Here is a 15,186-nt window from a genome sequence, read left to right as displayed (position 1 = left end):
GCAAAAGAGGGACAAACAGCTACTGGACCACGAGGGCAGAATTCGAGAGATAAGTGAAACCATAAGACGAAACAACATTAGAATAATTGGGATTCCAGAAGAAGAAGAAAGAGAGAGGGGAGCAGAAGGTATATTGGAGAGAATTATTGGAGAGAATTTCCCCAATATGGCAAAGGGAACAAGCATCAAAATCCAGGAGGTTCAGAGAACCCCCCTCAAAATCAATAAGAATAGGTCCACACCCCGTCACCTAATAGTCAAATTTACTAGTCTTAGTGACAAAGAGAAAATCCTGAAAGCAGCCCGGGAAAAGAAGTCTGTAACATACAATGGTAAAAATATTAGATTGGCAGCAGACTTATCCACAGAGACCTGGCAGGCCAGAAAGAGCTGGCATGATATATTCAGAGTACTAAACGAGAAAAACATGCAGCCAAGAATACTATATCCAGCTAGGCTATCATTGAAAATAGAAGGAGAGATTAAAATCTTCCAGGACAAACAAAAACTGAAAGAATTTGTAAACACCAAACCAGCTCTACAGGAAATATTGAAAGGGGTCCTCTAAGCAAAGAGAGAGACTAAAAGTTGTAGATCAGAAAGGAACAGAGACAATATACAATAACAGTCACCTTACAGGCAATACAATGGCACTAAATTCATATCTCTCAATAGTTACCCTGAATGTTAATGGGCTAAATGCCCCAATCAAAAGACACAGGGTATCAGAATGGATAAAAAAACAAAACCCATCTATATGTTGCCTACAAGAAACTCATTTTAAACCCGAAGACACCTTCAGATTTAAAGTGAGGGGGTGGAAAAGAATTTACCATGCTAATGGACATCAGAAGAAAGCAGGAGTGGCAATCCTTATATCAGATCAATTAGATTTTAAGCCAAAGACTAGAATAAGAGATGAGGAAGGACACTGTATCATACTCAAAGGATCTGTCCAACAAGAAAATCTAACAATTTTAAATATCTATGCCCCTAACGTGGGAGCAGCCAACTATATAAACCAATTAATAACACAATCAAAGAAACACATCCACAATAATACAATAATAGTAGGGGACTTTAACACTCCCCTCATTGAAATGGACAGATCATCCAAGCCAAAGATCAACAAGGAAATAAAGGCCATAAATGACACACTGGACCAGATGGATATCACAGATATATTCAGAACACTTCATCCCAAAGCAACAGAATACACATTCTTCTCTAATGCCCATGGAACATTCTCCAGAATAGATCACATCCTCGGTCCTAAATCAGGTCTCAACCGGTATCAAAAGATTGGGATCATTCCCTGCATATTTTCAGACCACAATGCTCTGAAGCTAGAACTCAATCACAAGAGGAAATTTGGAAAGAACCCAAATACATGGAGACTAAACAGCATCCTTCTAAAGAATGAATGGGTCAACCAAGAAATTAAAGAAGAATTGAAAAAATTCATGGAAACAAATGATCATGAAAATACAACGGTTCAAAATCTGTGGGACACAACAAAGGCAGTCCTGAGAGGAAAATATATAGCGGTACAAGCCTTTCTCAAGAAACAAGAAAGGTCTCAGGTACACAACCTAACCCTACACCTAAAGGAGCTGGAGAAAGAACAAGAAAGAAACCCTAAACCCAGCAGGAGAAGAGAAATCGTAAAGATCAGAGCAGAAATCAATGAAATAGAAACCAAAAAAACAATAGAACAAATCAACGAAACTAGGAGCTGGTTCTTTGAAAGAATTAATAAGATTGATAAACCCCTGGCCAGACTTATCAAAAAGAAAAGAGAAAGGACCCAAATCAATAAAATCATGAATGAAAGAGGAGAGATCACAACTAACACCAAGAAATACAGACAATCATAAGAACATATTATGAGCAACTCTATGCCAACAAATTTGACAATCTGGAAGAAATGGATGCATTCCTAGAGACATATAAACTACCACAACTGAACCAGGAAGAAATAGAAAGCCTGAACAGACCCATAACCAGTAAGGAGATTGAAACAGTCATCAAAAATCTCCAAATAAACAAAAGCCCAGGGCCAGACGGCTTCCCGGGGGAATTCTACCAAACATTTAAGGAAGAACTAATTCCTGTTCTCCTGAAACTGTTCCAAAAAATAGAAATGGAAGGAAAACTTCCAAACTCATTTTATGAGGCCAGCATCACCTTGATCCCAAAACCAGACAAGGATCCCATCAAAAAAGAGAACTACAGACCAATATCCTTGATGAACACAGATGCAAAAATTCTCACCAAAATACTAGCCAATAGGATTCAACAGTACATTAAAAGGATTATTCACCACGACCAAGTGGGATTTATTCCAGGGCTGCAAGGTTGGTTCAACATCCGCAAATCAATCAATGTGATACAACACATTAATAAAAGAAAGAACTAGAACCATATGATACTCTCCATAGATGCTGAAAAAGCATTTGACAAAGTACAGCATCCCTTCCTGATCAAAACTCTTCAAAGTGTAGGGATAGAGGGCACATACCTCAATATTATCAAAGACATCTATGAAAATCCCATCGCAAATATCATTCTCAATGGAGAAAAACTGAAAGCATTTCCGCTAAGGTCAGGAACACGGCAGGGATGTCCGTTATCACCACTGCTATTCAACATAGTACTAGAAGTCCTAGCCTCAGCAATCAGACAACAAAAAGAAATTAAAGGCATCCAAATCGTCAAAGAAGAAGTCAGACTATCACTCTTCGCAGATGATATGATACTATATGTGGAAAACCCAAAAGACTCCACTCCAAAACTGCTAGAACTTGTACAGGAATTCAGTAAAGTGTCAGGATATAAAATCAATGCACAGAAATCAGTTGCATTTCTCTACACCAACAACAAGACAGAAGAAAGAGAAATTAAGGAGTCCATTCCATTTACAATTGCACCCAAAACTGTAAGATACCTAGGAATAAACCTAACCAAAGAGACTAAGAATCTATACACAGAAAACTATAAAGTACTCATGAAAGAAATTGAGGAAGACACAAAGAAATGGAAAAATGTTCCATGCTCCTGGATTGGAAGAATAAATATTGTGAAAATGTCTATGCTACCTAAAGCAATCTACACATTTAATGCAATTCCTATCAAAGTACCATCCATTTTTTTCAAAGAAATGGAACAAATAATCCTAAAATTTATATGGAACCAGAAAAGACTGCGAATAGCCAAAGGAATATTGAAAAAGAAAGCCAAAGTTGGTGGCATCACAATTCCAGACTTCAAGCTCTACTACAAAGCTGTCATCATCAAGACAGCATGGTACTGGCACAAAAACAGACACATAGATCAATGGAACAGAATAGAGAGCCCAGAAATAGACCCTCAACTCTATGGTCAACTAATCTTCGACAAAGCAGGAAAGAATGTCCAATGGAAACAAGACAGCCTCTTCAATAAGTGGTGTTGGGAAAATTGGACAGCCACATGCAGAAAAATGAAATTGGATCATTTCCTTACACCACACACTTAAATAGACTCAAAATGGATGAAGGACCTCAATGTGAGAAAGGAATCCATCAACATCCTTGAGGAGAACACAGGCAGCAACCTCTTCGACCTCAGCCGCAGCAACATCTTCCTAGGAACATCGCCAAAGGCAAGGGAAGCAAGGGCAAAAATGAACTATTTGGATTTCATCAAGATCAAAAGCTTTTGCACAGCAAAGGAAACAGTTAACAAAACCAAAAGACAACTGACAGAATGGGAGAAGATATTTGCAAATGACATATCAGATAAAGGGCTAGTGTCCAGAATCTATAAAGAACTTAGCAAACTCAACACCCAAAGAACAAATAATCCAATCAAGAAATGGGCAGAAGACATGAACAGACATTTCTGCAAAGAAGACATCCAGATGGCCAACAGACACATGAAAAAGTGCTCCATGTCACTAGGCATCAGGGAAATACAAATCAAAACCACAATGAGATACCACCTCACACCAGTCAGAATGGCTAAAATTAACAAGTCAGGAAATGACAGATGCTGGAGAGGATGCGGAGAAAGGGGAACCCTCCTACGCTGTTGGTGGGAATGCAAGCTGGTGCAACCACTCTGGAAAACAGCATGGAGGTTCCTCAAAATGTTGAAAATAGAACTACCCTATGACCCAGCAATTGCACTGCTGGGTATTTACCCTAAAGATACAAACGTAGTGATCTGAAGGGGCACATGCACCCAAATGTTTATAGCAGCAATGTCTACGATAGCCAAACTATGGAAAGAACCTAGATGTCCATCAACAGACGAATGGATAAAGAAGATGTGGTATATATACACAATGGAATACTATGCAGCCATCAAAAGAAATGAAATCTTGCCATTTGCGACGACGTGGATGGAACTAGAGGGTATCATGCTTAGCGAAATAAGTCAATCGGAGAAACACAACTATGATATGATCTCCCTGATATGAGGGAGAGGAGATGCAACATGGGGGTTAAGGGGGTAGGAGAAGAGTAAATGAAGCAAAATGGGATTGGGAGGGAGATAAACCGTAAGTGACTCTTAATCTCACAAAACAAACTGAGGGTTGCTGGGGGAAGGGGGGTTGGGAGGGGGGGTGGGGTTATTATGGACATTGGGGAGGGTATGTGCTATGGTGAGTGCGGTGAAGTGTGTAAACCGGGCAATTCACAGACTTGTACCCCTGGGGAAAAAATATATTATATGATTATAAAAATTAAAATTAATAAAAAAATCTTTTCAACTAAGATTTGTCTTTTTTTCCAGATAAGAAAAACTACACAGCATGTATTTTACTGGGTGACATGTTCAGGAATTATTCGTGCCTGGAACAGATTTGACTTTCTTATTTATTTGTTTGGTTGTTTTTAGTATTTTTACCCACTTCAGATAAGAATAAAATTAAGCATCTTTAATTTCAATGTCCAGAGGGGAGAAATTTTTTTTTTTTTTCAAATTTAGAGTTCAGAGAGGATTTTCTTAATTGACTGTTCTGTAAAAACAAGTTCTCACAACATTTAAATTCCCAAACATTCCAAACATTTTTCTCATCCCCATGGAGTTTAAGATATGTTCTCAACTCTGACCCAGGGACTTGGATCCCTGTCTGGGAACATCATTCTGAAAAAGGAACGTACTTTTAAAATGTTCCTTTTGTTCAAACCACAACTTACACATCTTTAGACAACTGCTGATATCCATGAGGCTTCAGATTCCCTGAAACTCTTTTCCCAGCTCTTCTGTTTTAAGGTAGTAACAAAATCTAGAGGCTCTAGGATTGTTCATAACAAGTACTAAATGAGTGTAATTGGAGTATCTCCATCCATCAAGAAATCTTTTGGTTACACAAAGTTTTCTTGTAATACTATTGGACAGATTCATAAAGTTTCATAAAAACAAGCAAACAATAACAGCAAAACCCCTAGTTTAACTGCTTACCCCATGAAGAATACTATCTATAACATATCTAATAATTAGTTCCCTAAGCCTGTCTGAACACTTCCTTTCAGCCAAAGTCCATTCTTACAGCTCATAATTAAACAAAAATCTACTCTCCTGTAATTTTTATCCTATACTGTCTGAAATAATCCATATGATATACTCTGCTCTTTCATCAAACAACCTTTCAAATAAATGAAGATAACTATTAAGTCTCCCATCAGTCTCTATTCTGGAGCTACACTGGAACACAGAAACTAAAGAAATCTGTTCATCCCCAGAAATGACATTCGGTCATCCCTAATGCCATGGTATTTAGACCACTTTCTATGTTGATTACTCTTTTATGGAACATGCACATTGTGCCTCTGTATAAAGAAGTGGGACTATTTCTTCCCTTCCTTATCCAGGGTACTTAACCACTCAAAAAGGTCACATTCTTTTTTTTGGCAGCCACATCATATCATGACTTAGTGAGTTTGTGGACAAGTAAAACCCTTAGGACAATCACATATGACAAACCTGGTCCAATACACAAATACCTAACCCGAGGTATAAGACTGTACTTTCACCCCGATTGAATTTCACTTTGTTAGTTCTGAGGCAATGTTCAGACTAAGGAGATATTTTGTATATGTGTCCTAAAACGTATTTCGTATCCCTGCCAGCTTTGTGTTGTTCATAAATACGATAAGTAAGTATACTATGTCTTTATGGCACTGATAAAATAAGCTAGGGTCAAATATAGAATCATGTGGCAAATAAGGTCCCTCTCTTTTAAGATCATACACAAGCATACTGTCAAAATTTAGTTTCTGAAAGCATTCTGTCCCCAAGTCATTCTCTTCCTTTTTCTTCTCTGATCATAGGTTCATGCTCCAATTTTCTAAGCTCTCCTTGAAATCTTTGGAACAATGAATTCTGCTTTCCTAAACTGTGGAATAAACATCTTTTATTTCTACTGTATTGAATATATTTGAATATGGACTAAAATCCTTTCTTAGACTACAAGGTAGAATATGTGTGCATATAAAAATAAATGGATAGGGGCGCCTGGGTGGCTCAGTGGGTTAAGCCGCTGCCTTCGGCTCAGGTCATATTCTCAGGGTCCTGGGATCGAGTCCCGCATCGGGCTCTCTGCTCAGCGGGGAGCCTGCTTCCCTCTCTCTCTCTCTCTGCCTGCCTCTCCATCTACATGTGATCTCTGTCTGTCAAATAAATAAAATCTTAAAAAAAATAAATAAATAAATGGATAAATTAACAGGTTTTTCTTCCTGTTCCCAAGTCATTCTAGCTTATCCATAAATACCAAAAGTTCAAAGGGATTTTTAAAAGTAATCCATAAAGACACAGTTAAGTGGTTAAGCCCCACTCCTCCAAACAGGTCAAATAGACTTTGTTCTGAAGAATGGCATTAAGTAAACTATTAGAAGGAGAATTAGTATAGTCAAGTGATTAACAACAGACTTCATCCTGGACCGGTCCTATATCACTCCCGGATAGCAAGCAGGCACTTAGGGAAACACAATAACTCTCCTAGAGTCATTCGGTAACATTTATTTAGTACAGCATATTTCTATAAGCACTTAGCGTATTACAGGGTACAACTTAACACCAAAAAAAAAAGCTGTACCAAATGCTTTTTTAAAAAAACCAAACTCATCAAATAACAATTGTTTCTTCAACAGGAGGCATGTTAACTCAGAATACCTTAAAAGAACATGAAGGAGTTCACAGTAAATCACCTGGGACTACAGAGTTTTAATATTTTGTCTTAAGTCACCTGAGGCAAGGAGTTAAAAGCTTAAAGAAAACTTTCACAGAGCACAGTGTACAATTAGCACCTGTAGAGAAATGGGTAAAATGATTGCAAGGGAAATCTGAGATAACCCTCAAGGCCAGCACACATGAAGAGAGAATGGTCAGGACACTGCATTGGTTCATCCTGCACCACTGATTTACACACATATCAACCCACAGTCTCCACATGCAGTATTGAAGACAAAAACCTCTTTATTTGCAGGACAATGTCTGTTATTAAGCAAAAGCAGTCCATCTTCAGCACCAGTTTATCCACACTAAATTACTATTCTTCCCTAGACTATTAAAGGTAGTGGGATTGAATCTATCACTGTAATCTGTAATTTTACACCTCAACTTCATAATTAAGGCTATAGAGTCTGATACTGAAAATCAGAATTTTCCTTAGCTGTCCACAACAGAAATTAGGAGATAATGATGAAAAAACAACACACACTAGGCTCTGCTATGATCTAGTGACAAAGCACTTCAGTCAGGACTCAAAAGACCTTGGTTTTCCATCCTAGTTTTCTCATTATAAGTGTGCCTTTGGTACAGAAAGCTGTGCTCTGGCCTAAAATGATATAGATTGCAATTTCTAAGAAATAGCACCACTACTGAAAATAATATATAACTTCATGTTCCTTCTTTTGTATCTTAGTATTTTACTCATTTTTAAAAGATTTTCATTTTTTTAAGTAATCTGTACACCCAACATGAGGCTCGAACTCACAACCCTGAGATCAAGAGTCACATGCTCCATCAACTAAGCCAACCAGGTGCCCCATCTCAGTATTTTAAGGTCATCTACCAAAATAAATTTTTATCTTTTAAAGATCCAGTACACATATGAGATTGTAGACAAATTTTTCCTTGATTTTCATGATTATTGCATGATTATTATTAATATTAAACTTAAAAAAAACCCCCAAAATCCCATTTGGAGACAATATACCTTTGGGAGTTATGGAAATGTTCTGTACCCCAATTTAGTAATAGTTACACAGGTGTATACATTCATCAAAACTCATCAACCAAAACACTTAAATGGAAGAATTTTATTGTACTTAAATCTAACTTGATAATGTTAATTTTTTTTTAATTCCCCTTTCAATTTTAAACCTTTCAGCCTCATTTTCTCTTAACCTCCTCAACTCCTATTACCTTCACCTGCACTCCACCTCGGTTATTGTCTTCTCATTCACTCATTCATGCACGCATTCAATAAAAATTCTGAAACAATGTGTTAGGTACTGGAGATACAAGTATGAACAAGAACAGCTCATGCTCAAGGTGTTTATTGTCTAGAAAGACAGACAGCAAACAGGTAATGCTCAGGACAACCTGAGACATGCTGTGTACAACAGGAATATGAAAAGGGTGCTCCAGGAATGCACAGAGGCTCCTCTAACCAGCTCTATCATCACAAAATCTGATGTGCCTCCATGTTCTCACACTCCAAAAGCCCTTACGGACCATAATGTTCAGTTCTTCCATTTATGTCAACATCATAACTTTTAATAACTCAGATCCCACCAATTCTCCACAGAATTCCTATTTTGGCTTTTCCTATACCCCACCTTCAGCCTAGACCCCAATGTTAGCTACTACCCTAGTATGCCTCCAAATTTCTCTTCCCATCCTCCCTCCACAACTCCTTCCCCCAATCACCACCAATCTTGTTAAAATAAATCCCTAATGTTGATTCTCAGTTATTCATTAAGAGTACATAAATGTCTACTATTTCAAACACATACTGGGATATATCAATGGACAAGTCAGACATGATCATCGGCTTCACAGAGCTTGCATTCTGGTGGGAAAGACAGATATTTAAATAATAAAGACAACACAGTAATTACAGATTGTAATAAGTACAGTAAAGGAAATAAACAGGGTGCTTACACACAGAAGGATAAGAAGAACCCATCTTTTAGACTGGGTAAGCATCAAGAAAAAGCAGAGGAAAAACACTCTTGGGAAAAAGAACAGCAAGCAAAGGCACAGGCCCTAGAGCAAGACAGATCTTGTGCTTGTTTTAGAAACTAACAGGCCAATGTGGCTAACAGTAAATGACAAGAAATAACAGGAAATGAGGGGAAATGCAGGACCCAGATCATGCAGGATCTTGAAAGACCTGTAATGAGTTTAGATTTTATTCTAAGTAAAATGGGAAGTCACTGAAGGATTTAGGCAGGAGGCTGACATGATCTGAATTAGTTTTAAAAAGATTACTCTGGTTGATCTATGGAAAATAAACTGGAAGAGGGCAGAAATGGAAGCGAAGAGACCAGTTAAGAGGCCACTCCAGTTGCCTAGGCAACAGATGGTGGCTAGGACTAGAAAGGTGGAGTGGAGACAGAGTTGTTTGTGTTCAAGAGCTATTACAGAAGTGTCAGAGACAGGGATAAGAAAATTCTTGATCAGCCTCCTTTCTTTCCCCTCTCCAAACCTGGCTCTTTCTCTCAGAATATGACACAACCACGGCCATGAATGCTTAAACCAAAAACTGAGGATCCAGATGTCATTTGCTTCTTCCTTGTTATCCTCATGCCTAATCCATTAGCAAACCTTTTTGCTTCTACCATACCTGCAAAATCTCTCTCAAATCTATCCACTTCTCTGTATTTCTAGTGATGTCTCTCTAGTACAAACCACCATCAGCTAAGGCTTAGGTTATAGCAGTAACTCCCTAATTGCTCCCCCTGTTTCAAACACTTATCAGACATCCAAGTGGCTATATCAAGTAGGTAAGTAGTTGGATTTGTGAATCGTTAAGTTCAGAAGTGAGATGACCTGGAGATGTAAATTTGGGAACAGAATGCATACTAACAGTATTTAAAGCCACAGAACTGGATGAAATCACATAGGCAGAGGGTGTAGACAGGAAAAAGAAAGTGCTAAGCCAGGAGACACCTTCTGAGACTGACTGAGGAAAGAAAACCCAATCAAAGTAGACAGATGGCAAAAGTTCTGTCAGACCACCCCACATACTCTCCGAATTCCCAGTTTTTCTCAGTCCTTACCTTCTTGACCCAATAAACCACCCTCTCCTAGAAACTAGACCCCATGGCATCATACTACTCTCACCTACTTGCCTGGCTGCTACCTTTCTAGGTCCTTCTCTGGTCCTTCCTCCATCTCTTATTCCTGAAATTCAATCATCCCTGTCGCCAGTCCTTCTCCCTCTCTTCCTTCCCTCTCTCCCTCTGTGTCTGAACTTGTGTGTATGTGATAATGTGTGCGTACACACACACACACACACACACACACACACAATTTTCTCCTCAAAGATCTTCACCATTCCCACAATCTCAACCGTCAACTCTGTATTGAGAATTTCCAAATGTCTAAGCTAAGTCTTACTCAAAGTGTGGCTCACAGACCAGGACTTCGGAATCAGCATGGCATGCTTGTGAAAATTCCCAACCCTAGACCTACAAAATCAACTCCTAATGATTCTTAAGCAATGACTTTTATAAATGTCCAGTAATTCATACCTATTATTTCACCTTAATTGCATGTTAGGTGATATTGGGAATTTGACAGCCTTCATGTTTTTGATAGCAGTATTGCAGAGAAATAATCTGGGGTTTAAGAAGAAAGTTTGATTTAAGGATAACGGAAAGTACAAACAAGAGTAAGGCTCTAATGGAGTTGGTAAGATTTCTAAAATGTTGTAACTGTCCCATATTTATTATTTTTGTTTTCCCTGCTTCCCAATGGTGATTTAAAATACAAATCATTCAAATGTTAAAGAATCTCTGAGCTTGTTTTACTTAACAGCAAAGAAGTAGTGAATTGGAAAGCCAGTATGCCACTCCACTGTCAGAATAAAATTGAGGACAGTAGCTTTAAAAAGAAAAGGAACATAAAGACATATCTGGAATCCTCAAGTAGAGCAATCTGCCAAAAAAGTGATCATGAGGCCTGTCACAGGTCTTCATCCACTTATATCACCCTATCTTGTATTAAATTCTTTGAGCATTTGTCTTATCTGTGTCACTTAACTGCGAGTTCCCTCGGGCTATTCCATTTCTCTTGGCATCTAGCCACTACTTTGTAAAACCTACAGCCTTGCCCCAAGAAATCTAGTATTTCTTAAAGTAAGGAGTTTGCAACCTAATTCTACCTTGATATCTGTACCATTATGTCCAATTAAAAATAAGCAGAGTCTAGACTGATGAGGTTTTACTTAACCACCTGGAAGGAATTACTATATCAAATCTTTAAATAAGCACTAGTCATTTTTGGCAATACAAAATTACAGTAACACTTCTATCCACACAATTTCTGTACTGCTTCTAAGATGTAGAACACACAAGCTACCATTAAAACCAGATGTTTCAGGTGCTTCTCAATTTTCCCTACCTTCTCATTTCAAACAGATGCTTTCCTACTTCAATACTGGCAGTGAAGTGAGGTTTAACTGCTATACGATAGAAGATGGTTGCAAGCAATTGCTCTAGTTATGGCCAAAACCTTATTCCAACTCCCTCCCTACCTGGTTTCTATCTCCCAGCCAGTCTCCCCAGTTAATTCTGGAGCTCACTTTATTCTCTCATAAAACAATGCTGAACAATGATTAAAACAGTCCAAAAATGCATTTATTAAAACTACAAATCAAAATACTTCAGAAAGAGGTGTATATCCCACACTTGTCTATATTCAGCAATAAAGACAAAGTGACAAAACTTAATACCATGCACGGATCAGTATTTGAGTATTTCCTGCATATCTCCCCACTAGATGCCCAGAGACATCCAGAACATTCCCCAATATTGCCCCCTAGCTCTTATCCTCCTCATCTGCTTTCTCCCTGTGGCCAGACTATAGACTCAAATTTGCTCACTGTCTCTGCCTTCCCATTCTTTCAAAATACAAGGGCTAAGTATAGACTGCTATATTAATTAATAGTACTGCTTTGATTCAAAATGTCTGGAGGTTTTTTCTTCACCTTTAATAAGAAGCGACAGATGACGGGTTTCTCCATTGAGGGGTTAGGCGTGGGGTTCTCAAGACACCGGAATGAGACACTACAATTCCTACACCCCATATCTTGACGAGTTGACAGTGGCAGTATTCCCTGCCATTATCAGGCCCCACCCAGCCAGCTAAGCAATATAACATTAGGTGCAGCGTCCTGGATTCATCAAGAGGGGTTGGCACTGCGTCTATGCGAAAATGGCTTTTCCTCTAATCCCGCCTTAGCCCCCACACCAGGCCATCTAATAACATCACCAGTTCTTTCTACTAAAGGATAGAGACACGCTTGAACTCGTCACGACTTATAAATGACAGAATCATTATATTCCGTAGACTTAGTCGGCAGGAATGTGGGTAATGACTAACTTTTATTCGACGGCTTCTTTCCAGATCAATCCATACGACTCCCCCTCCCCAGAGCCGCCATAAGGGGTGAAGCCCGACATCTTCCAGAACGCGGCAGGGAGGGACTGGGGGGGACAAAAGGAACTTGCCTACAAGGACTTACAGATGCCAGGAGCTGAGGGGTCTGGGGCAACTCCGTACTGACTTCCATCCTCTCCGCACCCCCGGCCTCCTCGTCCGCCATCTTGAGGGAAACTGACACCCGCAGTTCCAGACCCCCGGCCGGAGACGAACGGAAACCTGTGGCCGGTCCAAGAAACGAGGGGCGACACTTTTACGACGGCCCCTGAAGTCGGGTTTGACGCAGAATCGAGGAGTGGCTTCCGGTCCGCTTCCCGGAAGCAAGCGTCACGGCCGGTACGGCTGAAGGTTTTTTTTCCCCCTAATTTCTTAGTTGTAATCCCCGGTGCCTGAATGGTTGTGCATCTGGTTTCGTTGCTGTGAACTGTTGCATCTGCGAGGTAAAAAATAAATTCAGCGTCCATTTTGGAAGGAGGAAGACTGTCAGGGGCTGAGAACCTAGTCTGCGTCTCGTTCAGGCCGGGTTGTGTTATTCTGGGGGCGTTTGTCGCCCTACGTACCCGCAATGGTTCCTTAGAACCCACAAAATGAAAAAAAAAAAATACTCAAAGCTATTCCATGTTTAGGAATGTAGACCTTGGCCACTTGCGCATGCGCACAAGAAAGCTCAGGCCCCAGCAACTTTGAGGAGAGGTGGTGAATATTAAAAATTGAAACCTTGTAGTATTGCATCGGTAGAGGGAAAACAAAATGTAACATGGTCATGCTCATTATGGAACACCATGCGTTGGTGTCAAAAGGAACAAGGTAGGCCATCGTGGAAAAATAAGGATGAGTTAAATGAGGGGAAGGAACCCAAGTTGCCGCAAACTGTATTATTTGCAGTTGTGTGCTTTGAAATGTGAAGGAAAAAGTCTGAAAAGGAAAAGAGCAAGCTAATAATAACTCTGAGGATAGGAAAAAGTTGGTCAAGAACTACTTTAGATTGATCTGTATTGTTTTAAATTTTAAATTGTTTACAAACCAATTTAATAGTATATTTTTAACAAAAGGGAAAATAACGATAAATCTAACATTCTTGAAGGAATTAAAGGTTAACTATTGGGAAGAGATTAATCTATACCTCAAATTATACGCATAAAAATAATTCTTAATGAACTGAAGAGTTAACTACAAAAAATAAGTAAATATTTGTATAATATTGGGATGGAGGAGCCTTTTTTGTTTATTTTTTGTTTTTTGGAGGAGGCTTTTTAACTAAAGCATGACACCAAAGGCAGAAAATATAAAAAGACTGATAGATAATTTAATCAAAATTAAAACATATACAAAAATAAACTATACAAAGTTAAAAAGTAAACAAAAATTGGGAAGAAATGTCTGCAACATTCATGACAGACCAATCCCAAAGAAGACTGTATCAATAGAAAAATAGGCAAAATACGTAAATATGAAACGCACTAACTTTTATAAACATGAAAAAAACGTAACTAATAAGCAAATAAATGCAAACTAAAATGAGGTTCCTTTTTTTGCTGTAAATTTGGTCAGGTTTTGTTTTTACTTAAAAATAACCACCATGGGGCGCCTGGGTGGCTCAGTGGGTGGAGAGTCTGCCTTTGGCTCAGGTACTGATCCAGGGGTCTTGGGATGGAGCCTTGCAACACTCTCCCTGCTCAGCCGGGAATTGGCTTCTCCCTCTGACTCTCCCCCATCTAGTGCATGATCTCTCTCTCTCTCTCAAAATCCTAAGAAAAAAATAACCACCATGTTGGTAAGCTGAAAGGATATTCATTGTTATATAAAATACACGTGTACATTAATAAACCTATAGGAAGACAATATTCAGAAGCCGTTTTTTCTTAAATGCTTTTTGTTGGCCCATTTATTCCTTTTTTTTTTAAGATTTTTTTTTTTTTTTTTTTTTTGACAGACAGATCACAAGTAGGCAGAGAGGCAGGCAGAGAGAGAGAGGAGGAGGAGGCAGGCTCCCCGCCGAGCAGAGAGCCCAATGCGGGACTCGATCACAGGACCCTGAGATCATGACCTGAGCCGAAGGCAGAGGCTTTAACCACTGAGCCACCCAGGCGCCCCCACTTATTCCATTTTTAAGGCTGTATCCTAAAGATATAATTCAGGATGCAAATGAAGTTTAAACTACGTCATTACTGGTAATGGAGAAAAATTAAAAATACTCAAATATCCTCAATAAAGGACACTGGCTAAATAAACTGTGGTCACTCATAAAATGTAATTTTTCTACAGCCATTAAAAATGTTGTAGAACATTGATTCTCAAAGTGTGGTCCACAGACTCTCTGAGCGTTACCAAAATTTAGGAAGTTCGTGAGGTGAAAATTTTTATGGTAATAAACAAAGGAGTTATGTGCCTTTTTTTTTTTTTTTTTTTACCATGTGGTATTTGTACTAACTGCTGCAGAAGAAATGGTGGGTGAAACTGCTGGCCCCTTAGCACAAAATAAAAGCAGGGGCATCAAATTCAACAAATCACCAAAGCGATCTA

At 38.9% G+C, this 15,186-nt stretch overlaps 1 protein-coding gene across 4 annotated transcripts in view; it reads right to left on the bottom strand.

The window, feature by feature from the left end:
- UBR1 (ubiquitin protein ligase E3 component n-recognin 1) overlaps nucleotides 1–12,925 on the bottom strand; it is a 147,162-nt gene extending 134,237 nt beyond the window's left edge. For all 4 annotated transcript variants that reach the window (XM_032856700.1, XM_032856702.1, XM_032856703.1 and 1 more), the window contains exon 1: nucleotides 12,746–12,925. In XM_032856700.1, coding sequence (XP_032712591.1) covers nucleotides 12,746–12,826 — 81 coding nt within the window. In that variant the 5' untranslated portion in view covers nucleotides 12,827–12,925. The remainder of the gene's footprint in view (nucleotides 1–12,745) is intronic.
- Between the last annotated feature and the right edge of the window lie 2,261 nt (nucleotides 12,926–15,186).

The sequence above is a fragment of the Lontra canadensis genome, unplaced genomic scaffold (assembly GCF_010015895.1).
Source record: "Lontra canadensis isolate GAN:19392208 unplaced genomic scaffold, GSC_riverotter_1.0 scaffold12, whole genome shotgun sequence".
Taxonomy (NCBI): Eukaryota; Metazoa; Chordata; class Mammalia; order Carnivora; family Mustelidae; genus Lontra; species Lontra canadensis.
Note: the sequence above shows the minus strand (reverse complement) of the source record. Positions and strands in the feature narration are given on the sequence as shown.